Genomic DNA, 23,854 nt, shown 5'->3' with positions numbered 1-23,854 from the left:
GCAGCTATGTGGGCTCTTGTTTGCTCTGTTTCTCATAGCTTTGGTTTCTCTCCCGCTGTAAACAGGAAATGAATAAAACATGAAGGTACCTCCTGAAAAATGACAGCAGATCACACACTGCAGTGGAGGAGCTGAGAAGTTTGAATTGTTTGAACTACTTAATGGAAAACTTCCAATTACAGAAAGTTGTTGGGTGACTAATTGCTGTTAAACTCTAACCAAAGTGAGGAGGACGTTTTCCCAGGAAAATCCAAGGTCTGCCACACAGAACTCCACAAATCTGCTTTCCATTCTGCCCAAGGACCAGCAGAGCTCAGGGCTGTGAGGCTCAGACATATTCCTGAGTGTGCACAAAGCCTGACCGAGGCCCAGCCCTGCAGTGGGGGATCGTATGAGAAGCTCCTTTTCCCATTGCTTTCTTACAAGGCAGAGTCAAAGAATCTCTTCCTAAAAGAGAACAGTAGGGGCCTACAATCACAGCATGAAGCCAGAGGGATGGGATGCTGTCCACAGGGCTTCTGTATCAGTGCGGTTTGGTGCTCACAGCATCTCCTCCTCCAGGCAGAGCATAACGTAGGCCTGCGGGTGGGATGTTCTGGGATCCCTTTACCATGTCACAGCTGGATCTCTGGGGAAGGCTTTGTTTGTTTCCACATCGTGGCACGGCTGCACTTTGCCACCATGGCAGGCCAGCAACACCTGCACAGCACGGCACAGCGGCACACGAGGGAGCAAGCTGCTTCCACGCAACAGATGGGAAACCACCACCTGGCTCCCAAAGATACAGGTCAGGACAAAGGGTACCACAAACAAACATTACATGATGAGAGCTGCAGCAGCTGGTCACACTGAGCACAGGCAGCGAGCACCAAGTCCCCCCCCCCCTCTCCAGGCCCCTTGTTGCCTTTCTTCTGTCCCCCAGATGTTGGGGACACCCCACAGCTCTCTGGCACACGGGGAGCGATGTGCTTCCTGACTGCTGCCATGCCTCCCTTCGCCCTCTCCTCCCATGTATGATCAGATGATCTGCAAAGGGATGATCTGCAGATGAGATCAGCCCTGCGTGTCATGGGGAGAGAGGGGGAAAGTCCGTTCCCCTGGGAGAGCTCCTAGGGGCAGAAGTAAACTTTGACCTCCAGGCACAGCAGGGCAGGCTGGGCAGACACAGTGCATTGAATGAAAAAAGAGCAGGAAGGAGCAGGGCAGAGTAGGCAGAGTGCAGGAGCCCCAGGCTCAGTCTGGCTGCTCAGATCTGTGGCTCCCAGAAGCGCTGGCTGCTCATGAAAGGGCTTCCTGCCTCCCTGAAGCACACAGATCCCCCAGGCTGCAGCTAATTTGGGATCACTGGCAAGGGCACGGAAACACAACGGCGGCAGGAACAAAACGCAACGGGGAGATGACACTCAGGAGACCCATCCTTATCAAGGAACAACATGATATCAAAGGAGAGCTGCAGGGATTGGGAAGAGACCCACAAATGAGCCAAATCCTGCCTGTTTCACACAGCGGTCCCACAGGAGCTCCATCACCAGCTCCAAAGGAGGGCCCCTGTGCCAGGTCAGGCTCAAAGATGCACACAGCAGTCAGCATTCGCCCTGTGTGTGTGTGCTTCTTAATTACAGTTTCATTTGCAGAGCGTCTCTTCCAGAAAGGACAAACTGCATAACTCTCGGGTTATGAAAATCACACTCAGAGTTTCTGAGCTGCTAATTAACAGCAGTGTCATTGTAATTAAAGCTGGGACACGCGTCAGGGGAGCTGGGAGCACAGCCATCCCCTTACCCACACCGCTCTGACCAGACAGGCCAGCCACAGCCATAAGGTCAGCACCTCCCCAGCACCAAACGTTCCCAGGTTACAGCCACACCAACCCTGCACAGGACAGGGACAGAGTGAACCTGGGACTGGGGAGGGAAAGGGGCTGACTCCAGTTCCCACTGGATTGGTAATAAAGCACACTGCCTTCTGTTTCCTCGCGCGTGGTTTGTGCTGCCCTGTTTGTAAAGGGGCTCTTAGGACAAAGGGAAGTGTTCTTGCTGTCCCCCATCCCCCAACACACGCACAAACACACCTATAGGCTGTGGCACACCTCCAGGCTAGGGAGGGAGTTGTGCAGGGGAAGATGTGAAGCCCCAAGGGATACTGAAGCCCGGAGAGCAGAGGGACAGCAGCAGAGGAGCTTAAAGATCTGTGAGAAGCCAGAAGATCACTGGGAAACCTGCCCTGTGTCCTTGCACTGCTCCACCTGGGGAGAGAGCAACTTCAGGTGTGGGAGCACCACGCAGAGCACAGCTGGGGCTGCAGGCACAGAGCTTGCCAGAGCACAGCTGGCACCAATCGGTCTCCAGGCAAGTCGGGGCTGGACACAAGCAGCAGCCTGCCACTGCTGTTGGGATGCTTTGGGGAAATGCCACCTCCAGGAAGATGGCTGAGGAAAGCAGATAAACAGTGCCACTGTTTCAAGCTGGAGTTTCCTTCCCACTGCAGTCCCCAGAGTTTCAGTGCTCAGCAGGATGCAAACACATCCCTAAATGGCTTCCTGGAGCCCTGGTTTCAAAGATCAGCCCTTTCAGAAGCAATAATGTGCCACAATCAATAGTAGCCCCAAGAAAGCCTCAAACATTCCAACATGGAAACTATTGAGCCATCCCAACACTGTCAGAAGCTGTTGCGCCAATCTGCTTTTCCAAGGAAAGATACTGGGACTTCCTAAGTAATCAGGATTACATAAGCACCGAGATAAAAAAAAGAAGAGCGGGAAAATCTGCATTTCAGAAGCAGCAAGACATGCCCCTGAGACCTCACCTGGAGGGGCAAAGCAGCGGCCACAGCTCAAGACAAAGAGAAGCAAAGCTCACAGCCTCCTGGATGTGATCAACAGACCCAGGATATGTCCATCTGCTCCTTGAACAGCTTTATTGCTGTTTCCTCGAAGCTACAGGTAAGAAATTCTGGGAAGTAATACCAGATAATGGCCAATAAAAGTGGTGAGGCCGGAATGAGCAACCAGGTCAGCACCCTATGGGTGCCAGGCACTCGTGGCCCAGTAAGGAAACAGCTGCATACAATGCATGGAGATCACAAAGGACATCAGGAGAGCTCCGAGAGGCTCGTGGAGAGCTTGAAATGTTGTGAAACTGTGTGAATAAGAGCAGAAGGAACTTTGTAGTGGAAGGAGGAGGTGTGTATTGGTCAATCGGAGTTAATAGCTCTTTTCACCACCACTAAACCTCTTACACACACTGGTGGGGAAAGAAACAACGCACTGAGAAGCAAGCAAGGTGCTGTCAGCTCCTGCTCCATCCCATCCCATTTAGAGCTTAGAAAATGAACCGGGTCTGTATGGAGAGGCAGTATTTCTCCGAAAAGGATCAAGAGGTCTGAGTTAAGAACCAAAGCTTGCAAAACGAGCACCAGCTGCACACGCTGCTTGAAAAGCAGCTCCACGTGAGGAACTCGCTAAGAAACAGCATTAACACAAAAAATTATGCCCAACAAACTGCGCCGACACAAAAACCAGCGCCCTGCCTACGGTGTCCCCCTAAGCAAAGCTCGCTGTCGCTCCCCTTGGAGCGGCGCTGAAATCCATCCAAAAAGAGCTCCGCTTTGACAGAGGTCAGCGCGTTCTCGTCCGCCAAAACATCACAAGCACGGAAATGCCTACAGAGCAACGAGGGGAGGGGGGTTCCCCCGAGCCCCAGGCCCTCCTCTCCCCGCCTGCATCTCCCAGCGCTCAGCCGGACCTCACCTGCAGCCCCCCCCCCCCAACAAAGTTCGTGCCGCGCTCCTACCTGCAGCCCCAGGGCTGTTCCGTGCGGCAGCTCGGGGTGGGTCCTGCCGGCACCCAGAGCCCGGCCCAGCACCGAGGGGGCAGGGGCAGCCCCAGTTCTGGCGCCGGGCACTAGGTGGCACAGACGGGAGGAAATTCCAGCGGAGCCTGCGAGCGGTCCGCGCCTTGCACGGGGCGGCTTAGGTTGGAAGAGACCTTAAAGATCAGCCGGCCCCAACCCCCTGCCGAGGGATGGGTGCCCCACCCGTGGCCTCGAGCACCTTTCAGACGAGGGGCTCCTGGTTCCCGGACGTAACTCGTGCTCGCCGAGTACGGGCTCACTGCCTCGGGCATGCACACGCCCGCCCTGTGTTGGGCTCGAAAAAAACAAAAGGGGTTGAAATCATCCCCAGGGATCAGCTGCACTGTTTCACTGTCAGGCTGCACTCCGGCCATCAGCAGGCGCGCACACCACCAGCCCGGGGAGGGAGGGATGCCGAAGAGCAGCAGTCCCCCTCGGGTTCAAGGAGAGCACCCAGTGCCTCTCCCTTGCCCTGTGCCATGACGGTTCGGAGGAGGAGAGCGCTCGGCCACCGCTCTCACAAACGCCTTTCCCGAGGCAGCCCTTCTGAAGCTCTTCTCCCTCTCACCTCCCTCCTCTTGGGACTGCTGCCTGCGGCCATAGGAGCAGCTCCCTGGAGATCTCCCCAAGCTCATCTTCTCGGCCCTTTAAGGCGTGGATGAAATTCCTCACCGGTGAACTGCGCGGACTGACGCGATGAGGCAAAGCCACGCAAAACCGCTGCGGTCAGCACAGGAGAGGCCAACGAGGAAGAAAAAGGAGGGGAGGGTGGAAGGTTGTCTGCGGGCCTCTGCTGTTCTGACAGCAGAAACTCACTCGGCTTCAAAGGTTAAGGCGGTGAATGCGTCTGGTGAGGCTCATGGGCTCTGACAGCCCGTCTGAAAGGCTCCATCTGCAGCTCGGCAGGAGGGAAGGCTGCGAGGAGGGCAGTGGGGGGCAGCACTTTCTGTGCACAAGAAGTGCCACAGGTGGACCCCATCCGAACCGGACAGAGCCCGGAGGTGCTGAGCAGCACCGCGGTGCTAACGGCGCAGATGAGGAGGGGAAAACTGCTGGAGGGAGCAGGGCTGGGCTGCAGCCTCCTGCAAAAGCTCAAGCTAAGCAGTCAGGCTCGCCGGGACCCTGAGGCTCTTTCTGCCACGCACAGAGGTCTTTGGACAGTCTGAAAGCCTGAGGCAGAGGTACTGTAGACAACAACACCAGGTTCTGTGCTCCCCCGGGGGCTGTGGTTGCTCTCAGCGGTTTAGAAGTGCACTAAGATGCTCGGAGCCAATGTAATCCATGCACTCGGCAGTTTCAAATGCCAAAAGCAGCTTAACAGCACCAGGCACTGCCTTCAGCCACCCCACTATAGGTTTAAGATGGTTTAATTCTTTTACAGAACCGTAACTCCCGAAATTGCTGCAGTCCCTTTTAAGGCAGGTTTTCAAAAAGCTCTTTAGAAATAGTTTTGTGAGACACACATCAAATGGGATCCCAGTGGGACACACTACAAGTTCAGATGTCTCTGATGCTGGAAATAGGAGAAGCCCACGGCACAATCTGGGTCTATGCAGAGCTTCCACTGCTGCTCCTGCTGAGCCCAGTGATGCTCCACCCCCCCAGCACCCGGCCTCATGCTGCAGCCTCATCTAATCGTGGCAAAACTCCTCCAAGTAATAAGGGTGCAGCATGCTCCCAGCGTGAGGAGAAGTAGGAACTCCCCATGTACCTCAGATATCTCATTAATTTGCTGTGAAAGCAGTGGAAGTTCAGAATGCTCCTGTGCAAAGAAGTCGGGTTAATGCCACGTGCTGCTGGAGAGGATTCGTGACCTCCCCTGTGTGTGCAGCACCACTGCCTGACACACCTGAGAGCACATCGTGGGTCATTAGGGCTCATATGCAGCAATATTCAGACCAACAGGTTTGCCTTTATAGCCCCTGTTAGAACGTGATCAGTTTGCCATAGTGAGCAAACTGATGTCCATGATTATTTAAGCAGAACTCTGCTATTTCCTGGGGCACCAGGATACTTCAGGGCCTCATGAGCTGCAGGGAGAGCCTCAGTGTGAGAAGGAAAAGGCTGAAGAACTAATTAATGTTACATGGGAAACTGTTACCACCTCTCCATTATGTGCAGCCTCAGCAGTGCCTGTGTGCGTGCAGTTACTGCTGCCAGTGCTGGCACTGCGGGCACTCCCCAGGAGCAGAGTCCTACTGATGCTCTGCACTTCCTTTCCCTCCCCACACTCTGCACATTAAGGAAGTGGACCTTCTCCGAATCTGTGCTGCTCTGCTCAATGGTCTACAAGTGTCTGAGCTTGTGGGTATGTGGGTAGCTCCCACATATGTTTTCCTCTCCTGTAGAGTGGGGCAAAACAGCAAGCACATCTGCCCCAGATGTAAGAGAATTAAAGCTGAAGCCTGGAATTGCTCTTTGCAGGTGTCTTCCCAGGACTCAGCCCCCTCTTCTCCCGGAGGTTTGGCTTTGAGAGGTATGCCAACAAGCTCAGAGTCACCCCATGAGAAATGACAGCCGAGACAAGCTGCTCTGCAGGCAAGCAAAAGCTGAAGCACAGTGTGAGGCAGCAAACAGTGCCTGGCAGCACAGCTTCACCACCACCTTAATCCTCTTTCCCTTCTTAAATGCTAAATTAATCAATTACATTCCCAGCCCAGTCAGAAATGTAGCTTTCATCTTATACAAGGCAAACATAATTAGGATTGCCACTTGGATCCAGCTCGAGCAGCATACAGATGAGAGCAGCCCCAGCACATGGCTGGGATGGCAGTCCCACCAGCAGGCAGGGCTCTCTGCTCTGAGCCATGGGAACCCAAGAAACAGACATGGCAGAGGTTTATCATTTGAGATGGGGTGGGGAAATGGATGGAGAAAGACAGCTCGCTGTCTCTTCCATGTTTTTTTAGCTACAAAGCAGCAGAAAGAAGCGGCAAGTGACAGATTCAGAACAAAGTAAATATTTCTGTGCACAACGCAGCCTGGCACTGGAACATACTGCTGTTAGCTGCCATGCTTGCTCCCGTTCAAAAAAGGTTTAGGAAAGCAAAAAGGACAAAGAGTTATTAAATGCAGAGATTCCCATCTCCTGGTCAGTGGCCACGAGGACAGTCAGGAAAACAGCAACCTGCATCTCTCCTGTTATCTTCTCCCCAGGCATTGCCATCAGCCCCTACTAATATAGGGTCTTCAGGGAGAGAGACCGTGGTCTGACCAAGAGCCATCATTCTTCTGCTCCTGGCACGGACCTGAGCCCTGCTTACCTGCCCCAAAAGCCCCAGAGCAGAACATCCCCATTGCTGGACACTGACACAGGAGATGTGCCTACAGCACATAGTGTGAGCAAATAGAGTATTATTCCCTTTCAAAATTTAAGAGAGACTTTCTGGGAGAACTCTAATTCAGTCACACTGTGCCCTACTCAGCTGCAGTCAGCAGTGCCATATGTAGCTGTGTCTGGGTTTGGAGTGCCTGAGAGGTGCAAGTGTCCCCACTGGGACAGGGTGGAGGAAGAAACCAAGCCCAGCACTGGTGTGTTTCTCATTAGCCCCTATCATTCACACTATGTTTCCAGTTTTAAACCACACAGACAGGAGACAGCTGAACCTCTCCCCTCGTTGTTGTCTGTTAGGGGGATCCGATCTGTGGTGGGATATTCTCCAAGTACACACAGAGGGGAATGTATCCTGGAAGCAGTGCCATCCTTGCAGCCTCATCCCCCCTCAAACTGCAGTTTGTGTTCCCTTCCCCTGACTCTGGGAGATAAGGGCTGAGACAATCCAGCCATACAAAGCCACTCTGCGATGAGCTGATCCCTTGGCTACAGACCTGCTGCTCCTCCTCCCATCAGCGCAGAGCTGAGGCAGCTCGTTTTGCTGCCCACAGCCCCGTTAGCATCCTCACCCATCGCCAGCAGACTGCCAGGGGTTGTGTTCTCTTCTCCATCACCATCAGCCACAACGCTGCACCATACAGCGATTTTCTCCTGACCCAGCCCCTCCCGGAGCTCTCCAACCAAACCCTGCAGCCCTTACTCAGCAGCAATCCCTCCAAATGGGATCGGCCCGAGGCAGCTTCAGCAGCATCTCAGGGTCTGCCGATGCCAGTTTCTCTCCTCCGGGTGCTTGGATAGAGAGGGGATGAGCAGAGGCAGTCGGGGCTTATGTCTGATCAGACACTGAGTAGAAGTGTGACTGGGGATGTGCATAAACATGGGGCAAAGCCAATGCAATGGCCACGCTGCTCCGAGTCCAGCCCCATCCCACCCCTCTGCTCAAACCAGCAGAGCACGAAGAAGGTGGCATCGTTCAAAGCTCGGAGAAGGAAAGCAGACCTTGCTCTGTACAGCAAAAAGCCACAGCCATTCCCATCCCCCAGAATGAGGGCTCAGCTCCCACAGGAACAGATATTTCTGCAGAGGCATTGGGTGGTACTGCCTCAGCCCAACACTGTGGGCATCCAGCAGTGGTCCTGAGCCGGAGGGAGCTCACGGCTCCAGCTCAGCTCCAGCAATGGGAGGTGAGGCTGAGCTGCTGCTTACACTGGGAGCGTGACTCGGCCGCCCGCCTGCCGAGCGGTGCGATCCATCCTTTGCTTTCCCACCGGTTCGCTCTGAGGATGCGCTAAAGTTGCCGTGCGCTGCCGGAGGACGGAGGAGACGAGGGGAAGAAACACTTCTGCCCTCAGCGGGTGGGGGAGCGGGGCCAGAATGACGCTATCGGCCGCAGACCACCGCCGGTGGGCGAAAGCCGCCTGCTCTGGTCCAGCAGCAGGGCGGCACACAGCGCAGCCCGCGTCGGTTCCCCGCAGCCGGGAGATGCGTTCGGGAGCGCCGCTCTTCTCTCGCAGCGTTCCAAGAGTTGGCCCGGGGTCAAACCCCATCCCCACCCCCCCCCCCCCGCCACGGGGAGGGATGCGGAGAGGGATCCGCTGCTCTCTTTGTTTTCTGCGGCGAGGATCCCCACCAAGCAGAACACGCCCTGAGCGGGGGGGGGGAGGAGCGGCCTCCGAGAGGAGGTGGGGGGCGGCTGAGCGCGATACCCCCGAACGCGGCAGCCGGGGGGGGGGGGGGGGAGCGGGGCGGGGCCATCCGGGCGGGGCAGCGCCGACCCCCGCCCGCCCCTCGCGGTGCCGCCCCCGGTTCGGAGCTCGGAACCCTCCCGGCCCGGAGCGGAGCGGCCATGGGCTCCAGGCTGAGCCGGCAGAGCAGCCTGGAGGAGGAGAGCCCCGGGGCCGAGGAACCCTCCGGCCGGGCCGACTTCCACCTCTCGTCGCTGTTGCTCCACCCGCAGAAGCTGCCCGGGGTGCTGCGGAAAGCATCGCCCGCTCCCTACGTGCGGAGGGTGGGGTGGCTGCGGGAGATCCAGGCCACCATCCGAGAGCACAAGCGGGAGCACGCCGTGCACATCCTCAGGCTGCTCAGGAAGGTAAACGCCGCGGGCGGGCGGGGCGGGCCACCTCCGGGCAATAAAAGGGCCGGGGAGATGCGGTGCGGGGCCGGGCCCGGCTCTTTGTGCCGCCGTTCGGGTTGGGGACACCGCCCGTAGTTCGCTGCCACCTCCCTCGTCCACGCCCGGGGACTGAGGCTGCGGGGAGGGGAGCACAGCGGGCAGGTAAGGCGGTGCCCAAGCCGTCCCCACCCGCAGCCCTCCCCAGCCCCCGGTGCGCTGCTCAGGATCGCTGTTCCCCGGGGAAAAGCCACCTCCCGCAGCACGGCTGGGTGCAGCCCGGCCGGAGAGGGGTCAGTGCTTCGGGGGAACAGGTTCTGTGCCGCCCTGCAGGCACGTAAGAGCCCCGCTGTGCTGACAGCCCGCTGCCGAAGGGATGCAGAGCCCCACTGCTGAAATAGAGCATCTCCATCGCTCTGTCACTTCCAGGCAAACTCACCTCCCCTAACTGCAGGCAGCCATGGAATGAACGGCACAGGGGACAAATCCTCCTTCTGATTCGGCAAAAAACGCCACCAGTTCTCAGCTTATCGTGTCCATTCATTAGATAACGACCCACTTCATCGTGGGAACGCACCAGCAGCCTTTGGGTGTGAGCTTCAGAGCTCTCAGGGATGCTGTACAGCCTCAGTAACACCCGCTCTGAGCCCCGGGTTCTGCACACCTCAGCCGTGACCAATGTCCCCAGCTACCAGCGAGCTGCACTTTACTGAATAAGAATTTATGGGACCTAAAATTCCCTCTCTGCTTTTCAAGCCCACTGTCTTAGGGTTCACGTGAGGAGTGGTGACAGCCCTGCAAACCTCTCTCCAAACAAACACCCCTCTTGCCATGCACGCACATAGCTAACCCTCAGCAAAAAGTCTGTGTGGCAGACAAGGGGCTGAGTAAGATCTCAAAGACAGTTTAGGAAAAACATTACTAGAAGTCTCTTTTTCCCACAGCTGTAGCAATCTAACGTGAACTGACTTCTGCAGGGTTTGCCAGAGGACAGAACCTCAAAATGTCATTTTCTATAGTGCTCAGCACCCCTCCTTCAGGCTGAAGCACTGAAATCCCTCCCAGACCTCGAGGTCTCCATAAGTCCTGTCTGAGAGCAGTGGGGTTTGGATGCTGAGTCACAGGGCCATGGTGAGCAGAGGGTCATTGCTGAGCCCTCCTTCCCACGCAGCCTGCCAGTGCCTTTCAAGCCCAGCCCTGCACTGAAAATTATAGTGCCCTGAGTGCTCCTCATCTGCCCACTGCCATTTCAGTTCCTCTTGTCCCCATCTCTTTCCTACTTAAAACAGTGACCCTCTGTTCATCTGCTGACAACACCGCAGCAGGACGTGCATCCTGTAGTCCCAGCACAGTCTTCCTCCACAGAATGAGATGGGAACCCATCCAGCACCCACGCATCTCCTCCAGTTCTTTCTGTGCTCAAAGGCCTCTGAGACAGAGGGCTGCTAACGTGCATGGCACCTTCCAATGGCTGAACACAGCTGTCAGCCATGCTGGGGGCAGATAATCAGAACCAGTTCTCATGTGTCCAATGCTTCAAAGCACCATGATCAGTGTCTTTCATCACTCACAAAATTACATCAGCCAAGCTCAGCCCTCAGCTCAGTCTCCAGCACATTCCTCCTCACACAGACTGCTTACCTGAGCAGAAATGCTCTCAGGAGTCACAGGTGAACACGTCCCAAGCAAGGGTCTGTTTGTTGCCTGTAACAAGAGAGAGACCATGTTCACTCCAGTGGGCAATGAGGATATTTAACACCATACCTTATCACTGAGCCTTGGGCTGGCAGTGTTTGCAACCCCTGCCCCAGAGATGGCAGAGCAACACTGGAGCCAGAAATGCATCCCTGGTGAATGAGGGGATGTGCTCAGGCACACCAAGGGATGTGGGTTCCTGGAGCACCTCCCACTGCTGCCTGACCTCATCCAGCCCCACAGATCCACCCTGCAGGCTGTTGCTATATCTGCCAGTGCTTCTCAGCTCGTGGCCCGCAGGCCCCAGGGGGCAGTGGATTGCTCCCAGGACATCAGGAGGGTGTAATTAAATAAAGGGAGACAGCTGTAAGCAGATCTACTGAGCAGGGATGTGAGATTCCGGCATTTTAGAAGGCAGCACGCTGAGAACGACTGCAAACCATGGCAGTACACTCATGTACACTGCACACTTGCTTTGCAAAGCAGCTCTCTGACAGCTCCCATTGCACGTGTCCATACCAGCCTCAGAAATATCCACTTGCAAAGGACAGGCCCGTTTCTGCTGGTGTGTGAGCATCACTCTGCTGGAAGCATCAGACTGACAGCAGCAAAAAGTCTGGTACAGCCCAGTTTCCCTGTGCTGAGACATTGGCCAAGTGTCGTTTTGAAGACAGGGCACTATGCCAACAGAACAGCCCAGATCTGTAATACTCTGCTCAACACAGTGCCTGGGTGGACAGTACTGCACTTCCCAAAGAATAGAGCAGGACAGGAAAAATGAAAGGAGGCAGTAAGGGAAGAATATATGACTAAGAACTAGAAAATGCCCTATGCTATGAAATCATAGAGTATCAACATGAAGTGAATATTCCCATCATTTATTGATAAAATAAATGATGAAGTGAATATTCCCATTTATTGATAAAACCCTTGAAGGCAGGACTTGTAATGGGAAAGCAGATTCAACTTTACGTCGTAGCTGCAAGTGGGGGAGCTTAATTACCGGTCTGACATGCACTGCTGCAGGCTCAGCCCTGCCATCCTCTTGGCAGCTTCCCTCATCTATCCATGCTACACTGTGTGGGAGGCTCCATTTCCCCAAAGCCTTACGGTTGAGGGAGACGTTGGCACGACGCCTTGGCCCACATCCAGCTGCCTCTGTCCTTCAGGATTCATCCACTGCTCGGGCTTCCTCGGTTGCTTGTGCTGTGCACGCAGTGGTGGGGCTGTAAAGCACTTGATTTATTCTCGCTTTCTCCATCCCATCTGTAGCCAGGATCTTTGCCTCCATTCTGCTCTGTGCTCAGTTTGATCTGAGCATACACAGAGCAGGGAGAGCATCTAGAGCAGCAGCTTTGCTTGCTGCTTGGGGTTAAGATCCAGCACCTCTGCCAACAACAGCTCTGTCCCCGCTGGCTCTGCGTGCACACACTCCCAGCTTCCTCTCTCTGTAAGAGTTCTCAGAGCATCTTTCCCTAAGTAGTGCCTGAAGCACACATTCAGTGGAGCGGTGCGAACATATGGGGCACTCATTTGCTTATTCATTTCTCCTGGCAGCAGCATGCAGAATGGGCAGAGGACTCGTTTCCTCCCTCAGCTGAGCCCTGCTCATCAACTGAATCCAACTCAGCACCGTCCCAGTTGCATCCCAGCCTTCTTGTTCTACTTTTCTGTTGCTGGGGTATTTTTCTACCCTCGGAGCATTGCCATGTGAGTACCCATGATCTTTCTTCCCAAGATGCTCAGTTGTATGTCTGTTTTTCTTGTAGGACCTGGGACTGGAAGGAACATTCCTCAACGAAGTCCTCTATAAAAATGCAACATTCCTCAACTTGGTGGATCCCATCTCCCATGACCTGCTGATGAGCCTTGCTAGAGACCTGCAGTGTCCCAAAAAGGTGAACCATCCCCTTTAGCTCAGTGGACACTTTATGATGTGGCATTTATGCAGAATGAACTCTAATGGGGATTTAGATCATGCTGGGTGGTGCTCTGCAGTCCTCCAGAACCAGCCAGCATACATCCTTGGAGCAGTGGAGCACACAGTGTTGTGCATGTATCTGTAGAAATCAGTCAGGAATTTACTTGTCCTGCCAACAGAAGACTTGGATGCAATGGCACATGCCAGATAAAAATTGGGGGAGACAGACAGTGTTTCCATATACAATATCATGCCCCAACAGCTATAGCTTATAGGAGTGAGGAAGAGGTGTTTACAGGGCTGCAGAGGTCCCTGCACCTCTGCCCAAGCTTATGACTCTGGGAGGAGGACAAGTACCCCTCTCTAAGGCTTTATCACATGAGACCACCCTAACCCAGCACTATCCCACAGCAACACCAGCATGTGTGGCTGTTACCCTTCACCACCACAAGCACTGGTCACTCATCAGGCTCAGCAAGTGTCATGTTTGCTTTACAGAGAGGGCAACACAGTGAATTTATGCAAAGTTAGGTATTAAGCACACAGCACAGAGCAAGCTGTGGTGCCCTGGGGAGTACACTGAAAGCCTGGTGCAAATTAAGGGCATTCCAGTCCTCCTTGCAACTGTAAGACAGCCTGAAAAACTTCTTTTCAGGGGTAATTTATATCCAAATATAAGCATCTAAAACTACCTCCTAACCAAAGTTCATGTGGCTCCATCTCTAGCTGTTTTAGCAGACCATCTTCTCCTCTCACAGTGCAGTGGTAGTGATACAAGGGGATACTATCCCACCTAGGAGACAAAACATGGATTTTTGTGCACCCCTTCCTCCACTTTCATGTCTTAGAGACACGTGCTTAAATGAAATATCATGTACCATTGCAGAGATAAGATTTCCCCTACAGGAGTTTATTTAGGGGGCTGGAAAGCCTCAGCATCCCATGTCTCCTCTCTAACCCCAGCTGAGCACCCAGCAGCTGTAACAGCCTTACATGCAAAAGGCTGAGCATAGTCCCCAGTGTGTCAGGAGGAATTACATCAGCAAGGACATGGGAAGGAACAGGAGGCTAATTCTCAACTGTGGGCCAGCAAACACTCACAGGGCACCATGCCAGCATCTGTCACGAAGTCTGGTGTGTGCGTGCAGTTGTAGGTGGCATCAGGGTACCAGCTTTGCCAGCACAGCAGCAGTCTGGAGCAGGGCACCTAATGACAGTCCCTTGGGGTTCCCAAGTGAGCTGTGATGGATCAAGAGGTGCTCTGCTGAGCACCAAAGCTGGGAATCCTCCTGGTTTGGCACAGAAAAGCAGCCACGTGCTGACAGAGTGTCCTGGGGATGCTAGGCTGATTCAGGGACTGCTTAGAAGAGTCACTGTGCAGCTGTTGGCCCACAGTACGGCACTTTAACTGCTTGCAATAAAGAATAAATTAGCGTATGCTCTGACAGCTTTACTACGTGTTTACCTATCAAATCCCTAAATGCACATGTTGCACCATGGCTGGAGGGCTGAGGAATAGGAATGCAGGTGTCTGTATGACAGAGGACGCAGAAATCCCAACCTTCAGCAGCTGCTGTTTGTCATTCTGCTTCACCAGGGGAAGAGAGGTGCTTTCAAAGTCACAGAGATAGAGAACGCATGCAAAAAGAAACTCAGGAGAGCTGCAGCCGCCTCAGTGCTGATGAGTTAGTTGTTGCAGGGGCTGAAAGGAACTGCTGTCATTGAGAAGTTCCCAAATTCAGATCTCCAGGAGAAAAACAGACTGCAAGGAAGCAAGGTGCACCGTGAGGACCTGCACGGTTCCTTGGTCCAGCATCTCCCAGCTGGGAAGGAAGAAGAGTCCCACTCCCCAGTCAAGGCATGAAAATGCTGGGCTGGGATCCTTCCTGGCAGCATGGGGATCTTACTTGTTCCTGGCAGCCCAGAAGGGCATGCTGTGTTGCAGAGACATCACCAGCCTTTTTGCCATTCCTTTCATCCTCTTCCCCATCTTTTCTTTTACACAGTCCCCTGCTCCACCATCACCCAGTCCCTTTCCCACCTCCTTCCATCCTCCCCTTTTGCATCCTTTTCCACAGCAGCACACAGACCCTAAGCTGTCCCTTTGCTTGCAGGAATACGACCCCTGGAAGTCCTCAGACAGGATCTGCAGGCAGCTGATCTACCACCTGACCCCACACTCCAAATGGCACCGGCACGGCATGCCCCGCAGGAAGTCCCAAGCATGGTAAGTTCCTCAGTCTCCCCAAGTGCACCAAAATCAGTCCCACTGTCACAGTGGCAAGGCAGCACAGAAAGCAGTGCCTGCAAGGTATGCAGCCCCATGAGCACCCTAAGCTGGCAGCCCTGCAGACACACAGCCCAGACCCAGCTGCAAGGCACTGTATGAAACAGAATAATTTGAATTAAACATGTAACACAGTTACAGCACTTTCTTGTTGATAAACAGGAGAGGAACTGCTTTATGGTTTGTGGCAAAAGTCACCTGCAGAGTTGGCAGCTTTGGCTGCTGCAAGCAATGGATGCTGCCAGTAGTAGAAAAGCAAGGAATCACTGCTTCACTTGGAGATATCAGGGCTGCATTCTGTACAGCTGGGCTGTTTTTAACTGATCTGTATTCTCTGCTTCCTGCCATCTGCTATGGGAGCATCTCACTCTGACCTCTGTCTGAACTCCTGCCCTTGGGTTATACCTTTCTGCCTTCAAGGTCCTGCAAGAAGTACACGTGTAGCAGAAAGACTTCTGAACACATTTCTAAATCCAGTGGGAATCTAGGATCATTCAGAGGAATCAGTGCATGGAAAACATATTCCTTTTGCCTTTGTGATCCCCTGGGCTTTAGTTTTCATGGATCTGATACAGAGCCCCCTTCATCCCCTCTGAAATGCAATTTCCACTTTCTGGCAACACACCAAATGGATCCAGAAGATAATTAGCAAGTCCAGCCACACAGACAGCTGGGAGCATCTGCCAGGTTTTAATTACACTGGGGCTGATACAGAGTTGTGGTGTGGGAGGTGGGTAGGGCCCACCATACTCGAGCAGGACGACACATCAGGTGTTTCCCCCGTGACCAAGCAACAAACCAGTAGGGCAGGAACTGACTCTAAGACACATCCCCATCCACTGTCAGTGGAAGCCAACCCCTCCTACTAAGTACTAACCTGAGCTACCCATGAACTGATGAAATAGAAGGAATGACATAAATTTCTTCAAGCACTCCTCTTTCAATACACAGTGATCCCAGGATAACTGGAACTGTAAATTCTGCTAAGGACTGATCACACTTGCATCGTGGAGGAACAGACTGATGCAAATCACACATGGAGCCCAACCAGATCCCACATAGACTTAGCAAAACATCCTATGAGAGCTTTCAGACAAGCATATCCTTCTGGATGTCCTTAACCACAGATCTGCTCCTGCACTAAAGCCATAGGTCCTACCTGTTACCACCTTTAATCCTGATGTATTTGACCCAGGGCTGTGACCACAGCAAAGGTGCAATGCATCTCACAGGGAAAGGACACAGCAGGTTGCTGTCTGTCCTCAGTGCCTTCCCTGCAGAGCCATTCCTGTGACTGTAATACAGGCCCTGGGCCCACCTCCAGGAGGGAAATGGGGCTGCCACAAGCTGCCATCAGACCACATGCTTTCACCAGCTGAACACCCCAGGCCAGAAGCAGAGTCCATAGAGAAACGTGGAAGGAGAAAGCTTACAGCCACAGATTGAATGCAACAGCAGCTGAAGGGGGGAGGGAAGACACAGCCCACACTGTCTCTAGTTTCTCTGATTAAATTGTCACAGGTGATGCTGGGATACAGGTCCCCTTCTGCATCCAAGCTAGTGGGAGCTTGACAGGTTAGCAGTGGCTCAGCTGTGCATGCACCCCAAGATCAGGTTTGCTTCACTGAAAGCAAAGGGCTCCATTTTCCTTTCCTGATATACCTGTCTGGAGTCCACAGTTCCCACCTGACATCCTGTGCCTCACCTGATGGTGCTGCTCCTTGGGGAGGCTGCCTAAGCAGACACCAAGGGGAATTTACTGGAGGTTTTCAAGAAGAAATTTACACACAGAATAGCTTCCCCTCAGGAGGGACCAGCACGCACAGTTGTCAGCCTCCTGCATCCTGATCAGGCTTCAGTTACACTGCTGCTTTACCATTCTATGGATTAGTCATCCTTAACGAGCTAAGCACTTCCCAGGGTGCTGTACAACTCCAGCTTCTCTTCCACATTAAATTGATGTTTACAGTGTAAAGAGAAACACGTTAAGAGTTGCTTCTCCACGGGACATTGGGTTATTTAGGCTACAGTGACCCCTTCTGCAACATTTTGACAGATGCATGTTTTGAGATATAGTTGTTTTTCTTCAGATGGAGGCTTCTGTAGCTCAGCACTGCAGGACTGTATGTTCTCCTCCAGAACAGGGCTGGACCCAGAGGGTACATTACTTTTCAAGGGCAAAGCCACAGCAGACTGCAGTTCAGAGTGGAAAGGGTATCAGCTGAATGCAGCCTTTGTCTGAGGAGTTGCACTGTAGTCTAGTACTGCCATCAAGAAGCTATAGATGAGGGCTGAGCTGTCTTGGCACTGGGTTGGGGAACCTTCCACATCTTCCACTTACACTGCACCCAGAGCTGGCTGCTCAGTGCCTTTCTTCAGTGCAATGGATCAAACCCAAACTCATAAAAAGTCCAGGCAGAAAACAGAGTCATCTTTACAAGCAGGGTGTTCCTGGTGCAGAAAAAATAGCCCCAGTTTCCCACCCAGTTAACTGTTCTGGAAGAATAAAGGCATCTGTGTGTATGGAGTTAGTAACTCTCAGTCACATACATCCAGGTTTCCTTTTTCACAAGTCACACTACAGGTTTAGTTCATCTGCCTGAGTGAATTGCATTTTGTAACATCTCGGCTAATCTAAAGCTGGGTGGGGAACAGAGTGTTCCTTCTAGGCTCATTGCTCCGTTTCCCATTTATTGATGGCACTACCCAGACACTGCAGCATCAGATGCACTTTAAAAATGCAATGAAAGCACTTGTGTATAGAAGACTGCAGGGAAGCATCTCTAAAGGGCTTCAGGCCTTTTTATTTCTTCTTGAAAACATCACTCAGGGCCATAGATGACAGCTCTGGCAGATTAGATCTTAGCCTTCACATGGCATGAGATGAATATTAAGTAGAGCTCCCATTTCTCCCTTATGCAACAGAGGAAATATTCACTATCATTCCTGCTTTTGAGTTAGGAAGCCAAGTTAGAGCATACCAGTCAGTTAACTAAAGCCACATGGTAAGAGTCAGATGCAAGTACAGGAGCAGCTGGGGCTCTAGCTCAGTGCTCTCGAGGATTCTCTTATCTCACCAGAAGCAGCTGAAGCCAGCTTTTCAAAGCAGCACCCTGTGCCACAAGGAGGCTAAGGCAAGCAGATTATGCTAAGTAGGCAATTAAAAAGCCCAGAGCTCATCCCTTAAGTCACTGCTTGGAGCAGAGGAGCCATCCGGACATGCCTGCTGTTAGGCTCTATGCAGGGACAAAAAGCCAAGAGATACTCAACTCATGGCTAATTAGCCACCTCTGGCAGTGCCTGCTAATGAAAGAGGGGTTGCACTGCAGTGGGAGCTCCTCACACCAGAAAAACCTTGAACATAATGTTTTGGAGACAAATTAAACAAAAATAAGAGATGTAGAGGGAGAAACATGGTAACTCCCCAGCAATACAGACAGGGGCTGTTGGGCACCCCTCATTACTGAAATCCTGTTTGGCTCTTACCACTTCCTCCCAGCCTCTGCTTCCCTTAGCTTGGGTACAGGGCAAAGACACTGCATTTCCAGGATGCTGAACAAGCTCCTTCAAACTCTACAACACAACAGGATGCCAAGCACCACTGAGTCCACTGCAAATCCCTCCAGAGCAACAAGCAGGAGCTGTCACAGTCACCAGAGCTCTTAGCTGATGAGGAAGGAGCTGGAGAGCACTGATCTCTTGGGAACGTAGAGAAGATGGGCACAGTTCCTCACTTGGTGCTGCACACAGCTCCAGGCAGGCTGTGGGGTCAGGCTGCAGATCACCCTTGCTTCTTGCTCTCATTGCATTCTCACTTGAAGCTGTTCCTCCAGCATCATAAAGAGTGTTTCCTCTCCAAACTTGCCGTGGATTCAAACACCATCTGCTTCCCTGCATCCAGGGTCTAGGTCCTTGCTGGATGCAAACCCTGGCAATTATAGATGTGCACAGAGCACCAGCTGCAGCAGCACAAGGCTAATCCAGCCCCCAGCACTTTGCAGCCCTCTGCCTACAAGTCCCATGGGCACCCAGAGCTGTGTAAATAGCTGTTTTGTCTCACACAAAAAGAAAAGTGTCTTCAATGGAAGCTATTTTTAAGCCTATTTTACTTACAGAAATTAGGGGATATTGAATGATTCTCTCCTTTAGAAATAAGCCTGGCATTTTGTCAGCTGTACAAATGCCTTCTTACCCCTCCCCCATGGTCCATGGTGGAGTGTCAACATTTGGTAAGCAGTGCATAAGGCTGCTTGGAACCTTCAGGTCTGAATGCAAGTTTTTCCATGCTGTTACAGCTTTCTACCATGAGAACTCAGTTAAATACACACCTGCAGATACAGCCTCACACAGTGAATTCCCTCCAGAAGCACAAGGACATACAGAAACAACCAGAACAAAGTGCTGCCAAACCCAGACCGGTGGATATTGTGGGCTGCAGAATGGACAGGACAGACCACGAGGCCATTTCTACCTCATGCTCCTTCATGGAAGCACAGCAGTGTTAAATGCATCTGCAAAGGGTCAATGAATGCACTAACAAATATTTATTCACTTGTGTTATTATATATTCATAGAGAAGATTAGGGACTGAAATGCCACAAACTGCATGCACAAAGCAAAGCTTTAAGGGCAGCATCGCATCCTCCCCACAACTGCAGAAGGGCCCAGAAACACTGAAGTTTGCAGAGGTGCTCTCACCTGCCACGGCAGCTCCTGCAGTGCTCCAGCCTTCTCCAAGGAAGCTGCACATCCCTGTGTACCTGCTGTTCCCAGGGGCTGTACAGGACACTACACAGAGCCAGATTGGAAGAGCGGGCACCTTCATCCTGGTCCTTAGTTCGTATCTCATCCTGCTCCCCAGCCCCAATAAGGCACCCACTGCACGTATTATTACACCAGCAGGGATCCTAGTAGAGCTCCAGTATCCCTAAAGCTAGTTGCATCTGTGAGGATGCAAGGCTAATATCACTTACGTTAAGGCAGTAAGCTCCCACATTTCACCAACGCACACTTGTACTCCATCCCACAACGCAGCCTCATCACCTCCTACAGCCCTGCAGCTCCCACAAACCTGCAATCCGTCTCAGAACTCCATATCCCACTCATTTTGAGACCCTATGGCACAGCATTGCTTGCCCTGCAGCCTACCTCCTCCTCCTCGCTCTGCTCCCCTGGCAGACAACAAGAGCCACAGGTGGAACCAATCCTCTCTAGATTGCTCTCAACACCCTGCCCACCTCCTCACAGCTGCAGCAGATCCCCAATGATTTGATGACCACTGAGATTCAAACCAGCAGCTACAGGTGGGGGGTGCTGGGGAAGGCTCTTAAAGGGCCGTGGTAAATCCACTCATGGAGTGCTGTTTGCTCATAGATTGTTTATTTTCTGATAAAATACCAATTTTTCAGCCTTTTTACACAGTTCTGCTGCAGCGTGATTTGTTTGTAACAGACCGTGATGTTCACCTGAAGAGGTGGTGACAAACAGCTCAGACACATTGCAAACCAGTGCATTTGGAAACTTTGCTTGCCATGGGTATTTCTGCTGCCGATGCACGAACACCTGTAATACATACACATTCAGACAAACCCTTTGAAATGCATGAGTGAAAGAACTCAGTGCCATGTGGTTAGCCAGTTCTTGGGAAGTTTAAGTGCAGAGAAAGCCCAAGAACACAACCTGCCCAGAGGCACAGTGCAGTCTTGGTGCTTGTTTCCTAAACGAGCTCCACTTTGTTTTTGCACTGTTCTTAATGAGCTCTCCCCTGCTCCCTGTGTGTCACCTCTCTCTCTCCCTGTCCACCCTCAGCCTGAAGAACAACCTGCAGAAGAAGGTGAGCCAGGGCTCCATGGATCTGTCAGGGATCCCCCTGACCATGCGGGACGTGCACCGTATGGCCTACTACCTGCAGAACAACGGGGACCACCTCACCTCCGTGGACCTGAGCTTCACCGAGCTGAACGACGACATGGTGCGCCTGCTGCTGCCCTTCCTCTGGGCGCTGCCCAAGCTCACCCACCTTTCCCTCAACGGCAACCGACTGACGCGGGCGACCATGAAGGAGCTGACCGACGCCATGAAGGACATGAACAAGTTCCCTTGCCTGGCTTGGGTAGACCTCGGCAACAACGTGGATGTCTCCTCCATGCCGCAGCCTTTGCTCGTGGGCCTGCGCAAGCGCCTCAGCCAACAGACCACGCTGCCCACCATTTATGAGGCTCTCGACTGCGACCCGGAGATCCCTGGTGGGCAGGAGGGCGAGGAAGCAGGCAGCACCCCGCGGTGTGCTGTCCCTCAGCAGGGCTGTGAGAGGTGACTGGACAACGAGCCGGCTCTGGCACACTGACGCCGCCCCAAGGAGCAGTTCTGAGTCCAAGCACCAAGCAGAGGGCAAGCTTGACTGGCTTCCTTCAACACTTCTCTCTCTCCTTCCCTGACATCTCCCCCCAGTTTGCTGTCAGACAAAGCCCATTGATCCCCGAAACGTGCTCCACTCCCTCCTGCTGAACCCATCACCCACGTTACGGAGAGGAAGCAGTGACTTACAGCAAAGCTGGTCCCCAGGCTGGGCTTCACTGGAAGACCTGTCGGAGTCAGCCATTTCCTCCAGCAGCCATTGGGTTGAGGGGAAGTGATGGGGGGAAACCTAAAACAGAAACGAGCTTGTAGTTGACTTCCTTTCCTTCTTTTCCTAGGCACCTTGGAAAGCTTGGGACCTGAAGTCTTGAGCGTGAAAGGAGGTACCCCAGGAGCCTAGCTGTTATGGAGCTTCGTTGAAGGGCTCAGAGGCCAGAGCTGGAGCCCCACAGTGTGTCTCCCTCTTGTGTCTGACTTTTTTTTTTTTTCCCCCATTGTGTGCTTTGTATTAGTGTCTGAACAAAGGGACTTGGTCAGAGACCATCAGATTGCATAGGCTGGGGCGGACACATGGCTTGGAACTGCAGCATCAGGATATTTGCTGTGTGACTGGGGTGAGAGGGAGGGGAAGGAAGTACGTGTTGGTGGGAGCACGGGGGATGGGATGAGCTGGGATGGGGTGGGAAGGCCAGGGGGAGAAAAGGGAGGGGAAATAGTCTTGTGGTTTAAAAGGATTGGTTCAGAAACTGTGTTTTTGTACAAAACTTACAAGTTTCAAGTGAAATTAAGGAGCATCAGACAGCTAAGTGCATAACTGTGACACTAGAGGAGCAAGCAGTGAATGTGCCAGAGGTGGGCACTTCCTAAACTAAAGTGCAAAGCTTTGGCTCCTCGTTGCATATTGCATACCTCGTAATACTGACATGATGTGAGCAGCTGCACTGTCATTTCCAATGCTGTCCAAAACCAAACCAGTGATGCAAGATTTCTAGTGTTTTCCACATTGCTCAAGTTCTATGTAAACTCAATAAACAGTTCTCTTGGACATGAGTGTGAAGCACTACTGGGTCTGAGTACCTCCACAAACAAGCTGAGCCAGCAGCCCAGTCACTGCAACCTGACTTCTGAAAGATTCTCTCTGAGATCCTCAACACGTGAAAGAAACTCTCCTATACTGAGCCACACAAATCAGTGTGAAACAGACCATTCTTTCATGCTCCTCGCTGACCTCTCAAGGTGTTGCAAAAGCAAATAGGTGATATTTAGCGAGTGATACTTACCCCCTTCGAATGAAGAGTGAGGGCACTGGATGGTATCAGTATATCTGACAGGTGCCAGGAGCCTCATCACAGACTCTTTGAAAAAGACCTCTAAGATCATCTAGTTCAACCTTCAGCCCATCCCCACCACGCCCACTAAAACATGTCTCCCAGTGCCAAAAGTTACCCAAGGAAGAAAGATGGGTTTACTGGGATGAGTTTCACAGCCTGACATTGCAGATGCTGGTATGAACCCTGATACAAAAACAGTACAGCAAATTCAGCTGGGGTTGGGAGTTAGCTGGTCTTAGCTGCCCATTGCAGTGGAAAAGGGAGAGAAAAGGCCCTGAAATTGCCAGGACATTGTGCTTGGCAGGAGGGTGGGGAACACGTAGTGCTAATGTAGCCAGGCTCTTGTGCAAGCTGAGGAGGGAAGGGAGCTTGTGCTCCCCTGCACAGTTCTCACCCCTGGATAAGTGGAGTAAATTCTATGGCAAAGACTGCACTTGGGGCATGAGATTGTCTTGCAGAAGGCAAAATGGAGTTTCTCAAGCAGCCACTCCCATTACTGAGGAAAGGCTGTGCTGCTTCCAGAGGTCACTGCTTGTCCCCCTTATCCCAGCTCAATTTCTCCCACTCCACGTGGTACCTCTTTTCCTCCCCTGTTGAGGGAAAGATCATATTTAATTTTTCTTCTTTTACTTCCAAAATATCCTTCAGCAAAAATGAAAAGCATCCCAAACAGCAGCAGGATCTGCTTAAACTCTTACAGTCTGAGTGGAGCAGCAGTCTGTGCCAAGAAGAAAACTCGAGCACATTTAAATGAAGGCTCAGAGCTGCCCAGTGAGTCAGTGGTGTATCTAGAAAGAGGAAGCAGGGTGCTGAGCATTGCATCTCAGAGCACTGCCTGCAAGGCGCTGTCTCGAGGTGTCTTCACAGCTTTTCTGTTGCAGAAGAGCCCCTCAGAAACAAGGCAGGACCCCCAGCATGCAGCCCACCACCGACAGCTCTTCCTGCAGAGTCCCTGGCTCAGCCTC

General features: G+C 52.7%; 1 protein-coding gene across 1 annotated transcript; it reads left to right on the top strand.

Moving 5' to 3' along the window:
* The first annotated feature begins 9,031 nt into the window (after nucleotides 1-9,031).
* LRRC75B (leucine rich repeat containing 75B) lies at nucleotides 9,032-22,167 on the top strand. The gene is made up of 4 exons (XM_065738663.1): nucleotides 9,032-9,277; nucleotides 12,763-12,891; nucleotides 15,029-15,141; nucleotides 21,010-22,167. The coding sequence occupies exons 1-4, from the start codon at nucleotides 9,032-9,034 to the stop codon at nucleotides 21,515-21,517; spliced, it is 996 nt and encodes a 331-aa protein (XP_065594735.1). The 3' UTR covers nucleotides 21,518-22,167.
* The last annotated feature ends 1,687 nt before the right edge of the window (nucleotides 22,168-23,854 follow it).

This window comes from Cyrtonyx montezumae, unplaced genomic scaffold (assembly GCF_038088225.1).
Source record: "Cyrtonyx montezumae isolate F1298 unplaced genomic scaffold, pur_monq_1.0 scaffold_23, whole genome shotgun sequence".
NCBI classification, from domain to species: Eukaryota; Metazoa; Chordata; class Aves; order Galliformes; family Odontophoridae; genus Cyrtonyx; species Cyrtonyx montezumae.
Note: the sequence above shows the minus strand (reverse complement) of the source record. Positions and strands in the feature narration are given on the sequence as shown.

Coding starts and splice junctions, on each gene's coding strand:
- LRRC75B (XM_065738663.1), top strand. CDS start 9,032: ATGGGCTCCAGGCTGAGCCGGCAGAGCAGCCTGGAGGAGGAGAGCCCC. Junction 9,278..12,762: donor TCCTCAGGCTGCTCAGGAAG/GTAAACGCCGCG, acceptor TTTTTCTTGTAG/GACCTGGGACTGGAAGGAAC. Junction 12,892..15,028: donor ACCTGCAGTGTCCCAAAAAG/GTGAACCATCCC, acceptor CTTTGCTTGCAG/GAATACGACCCCTGGAAGTC.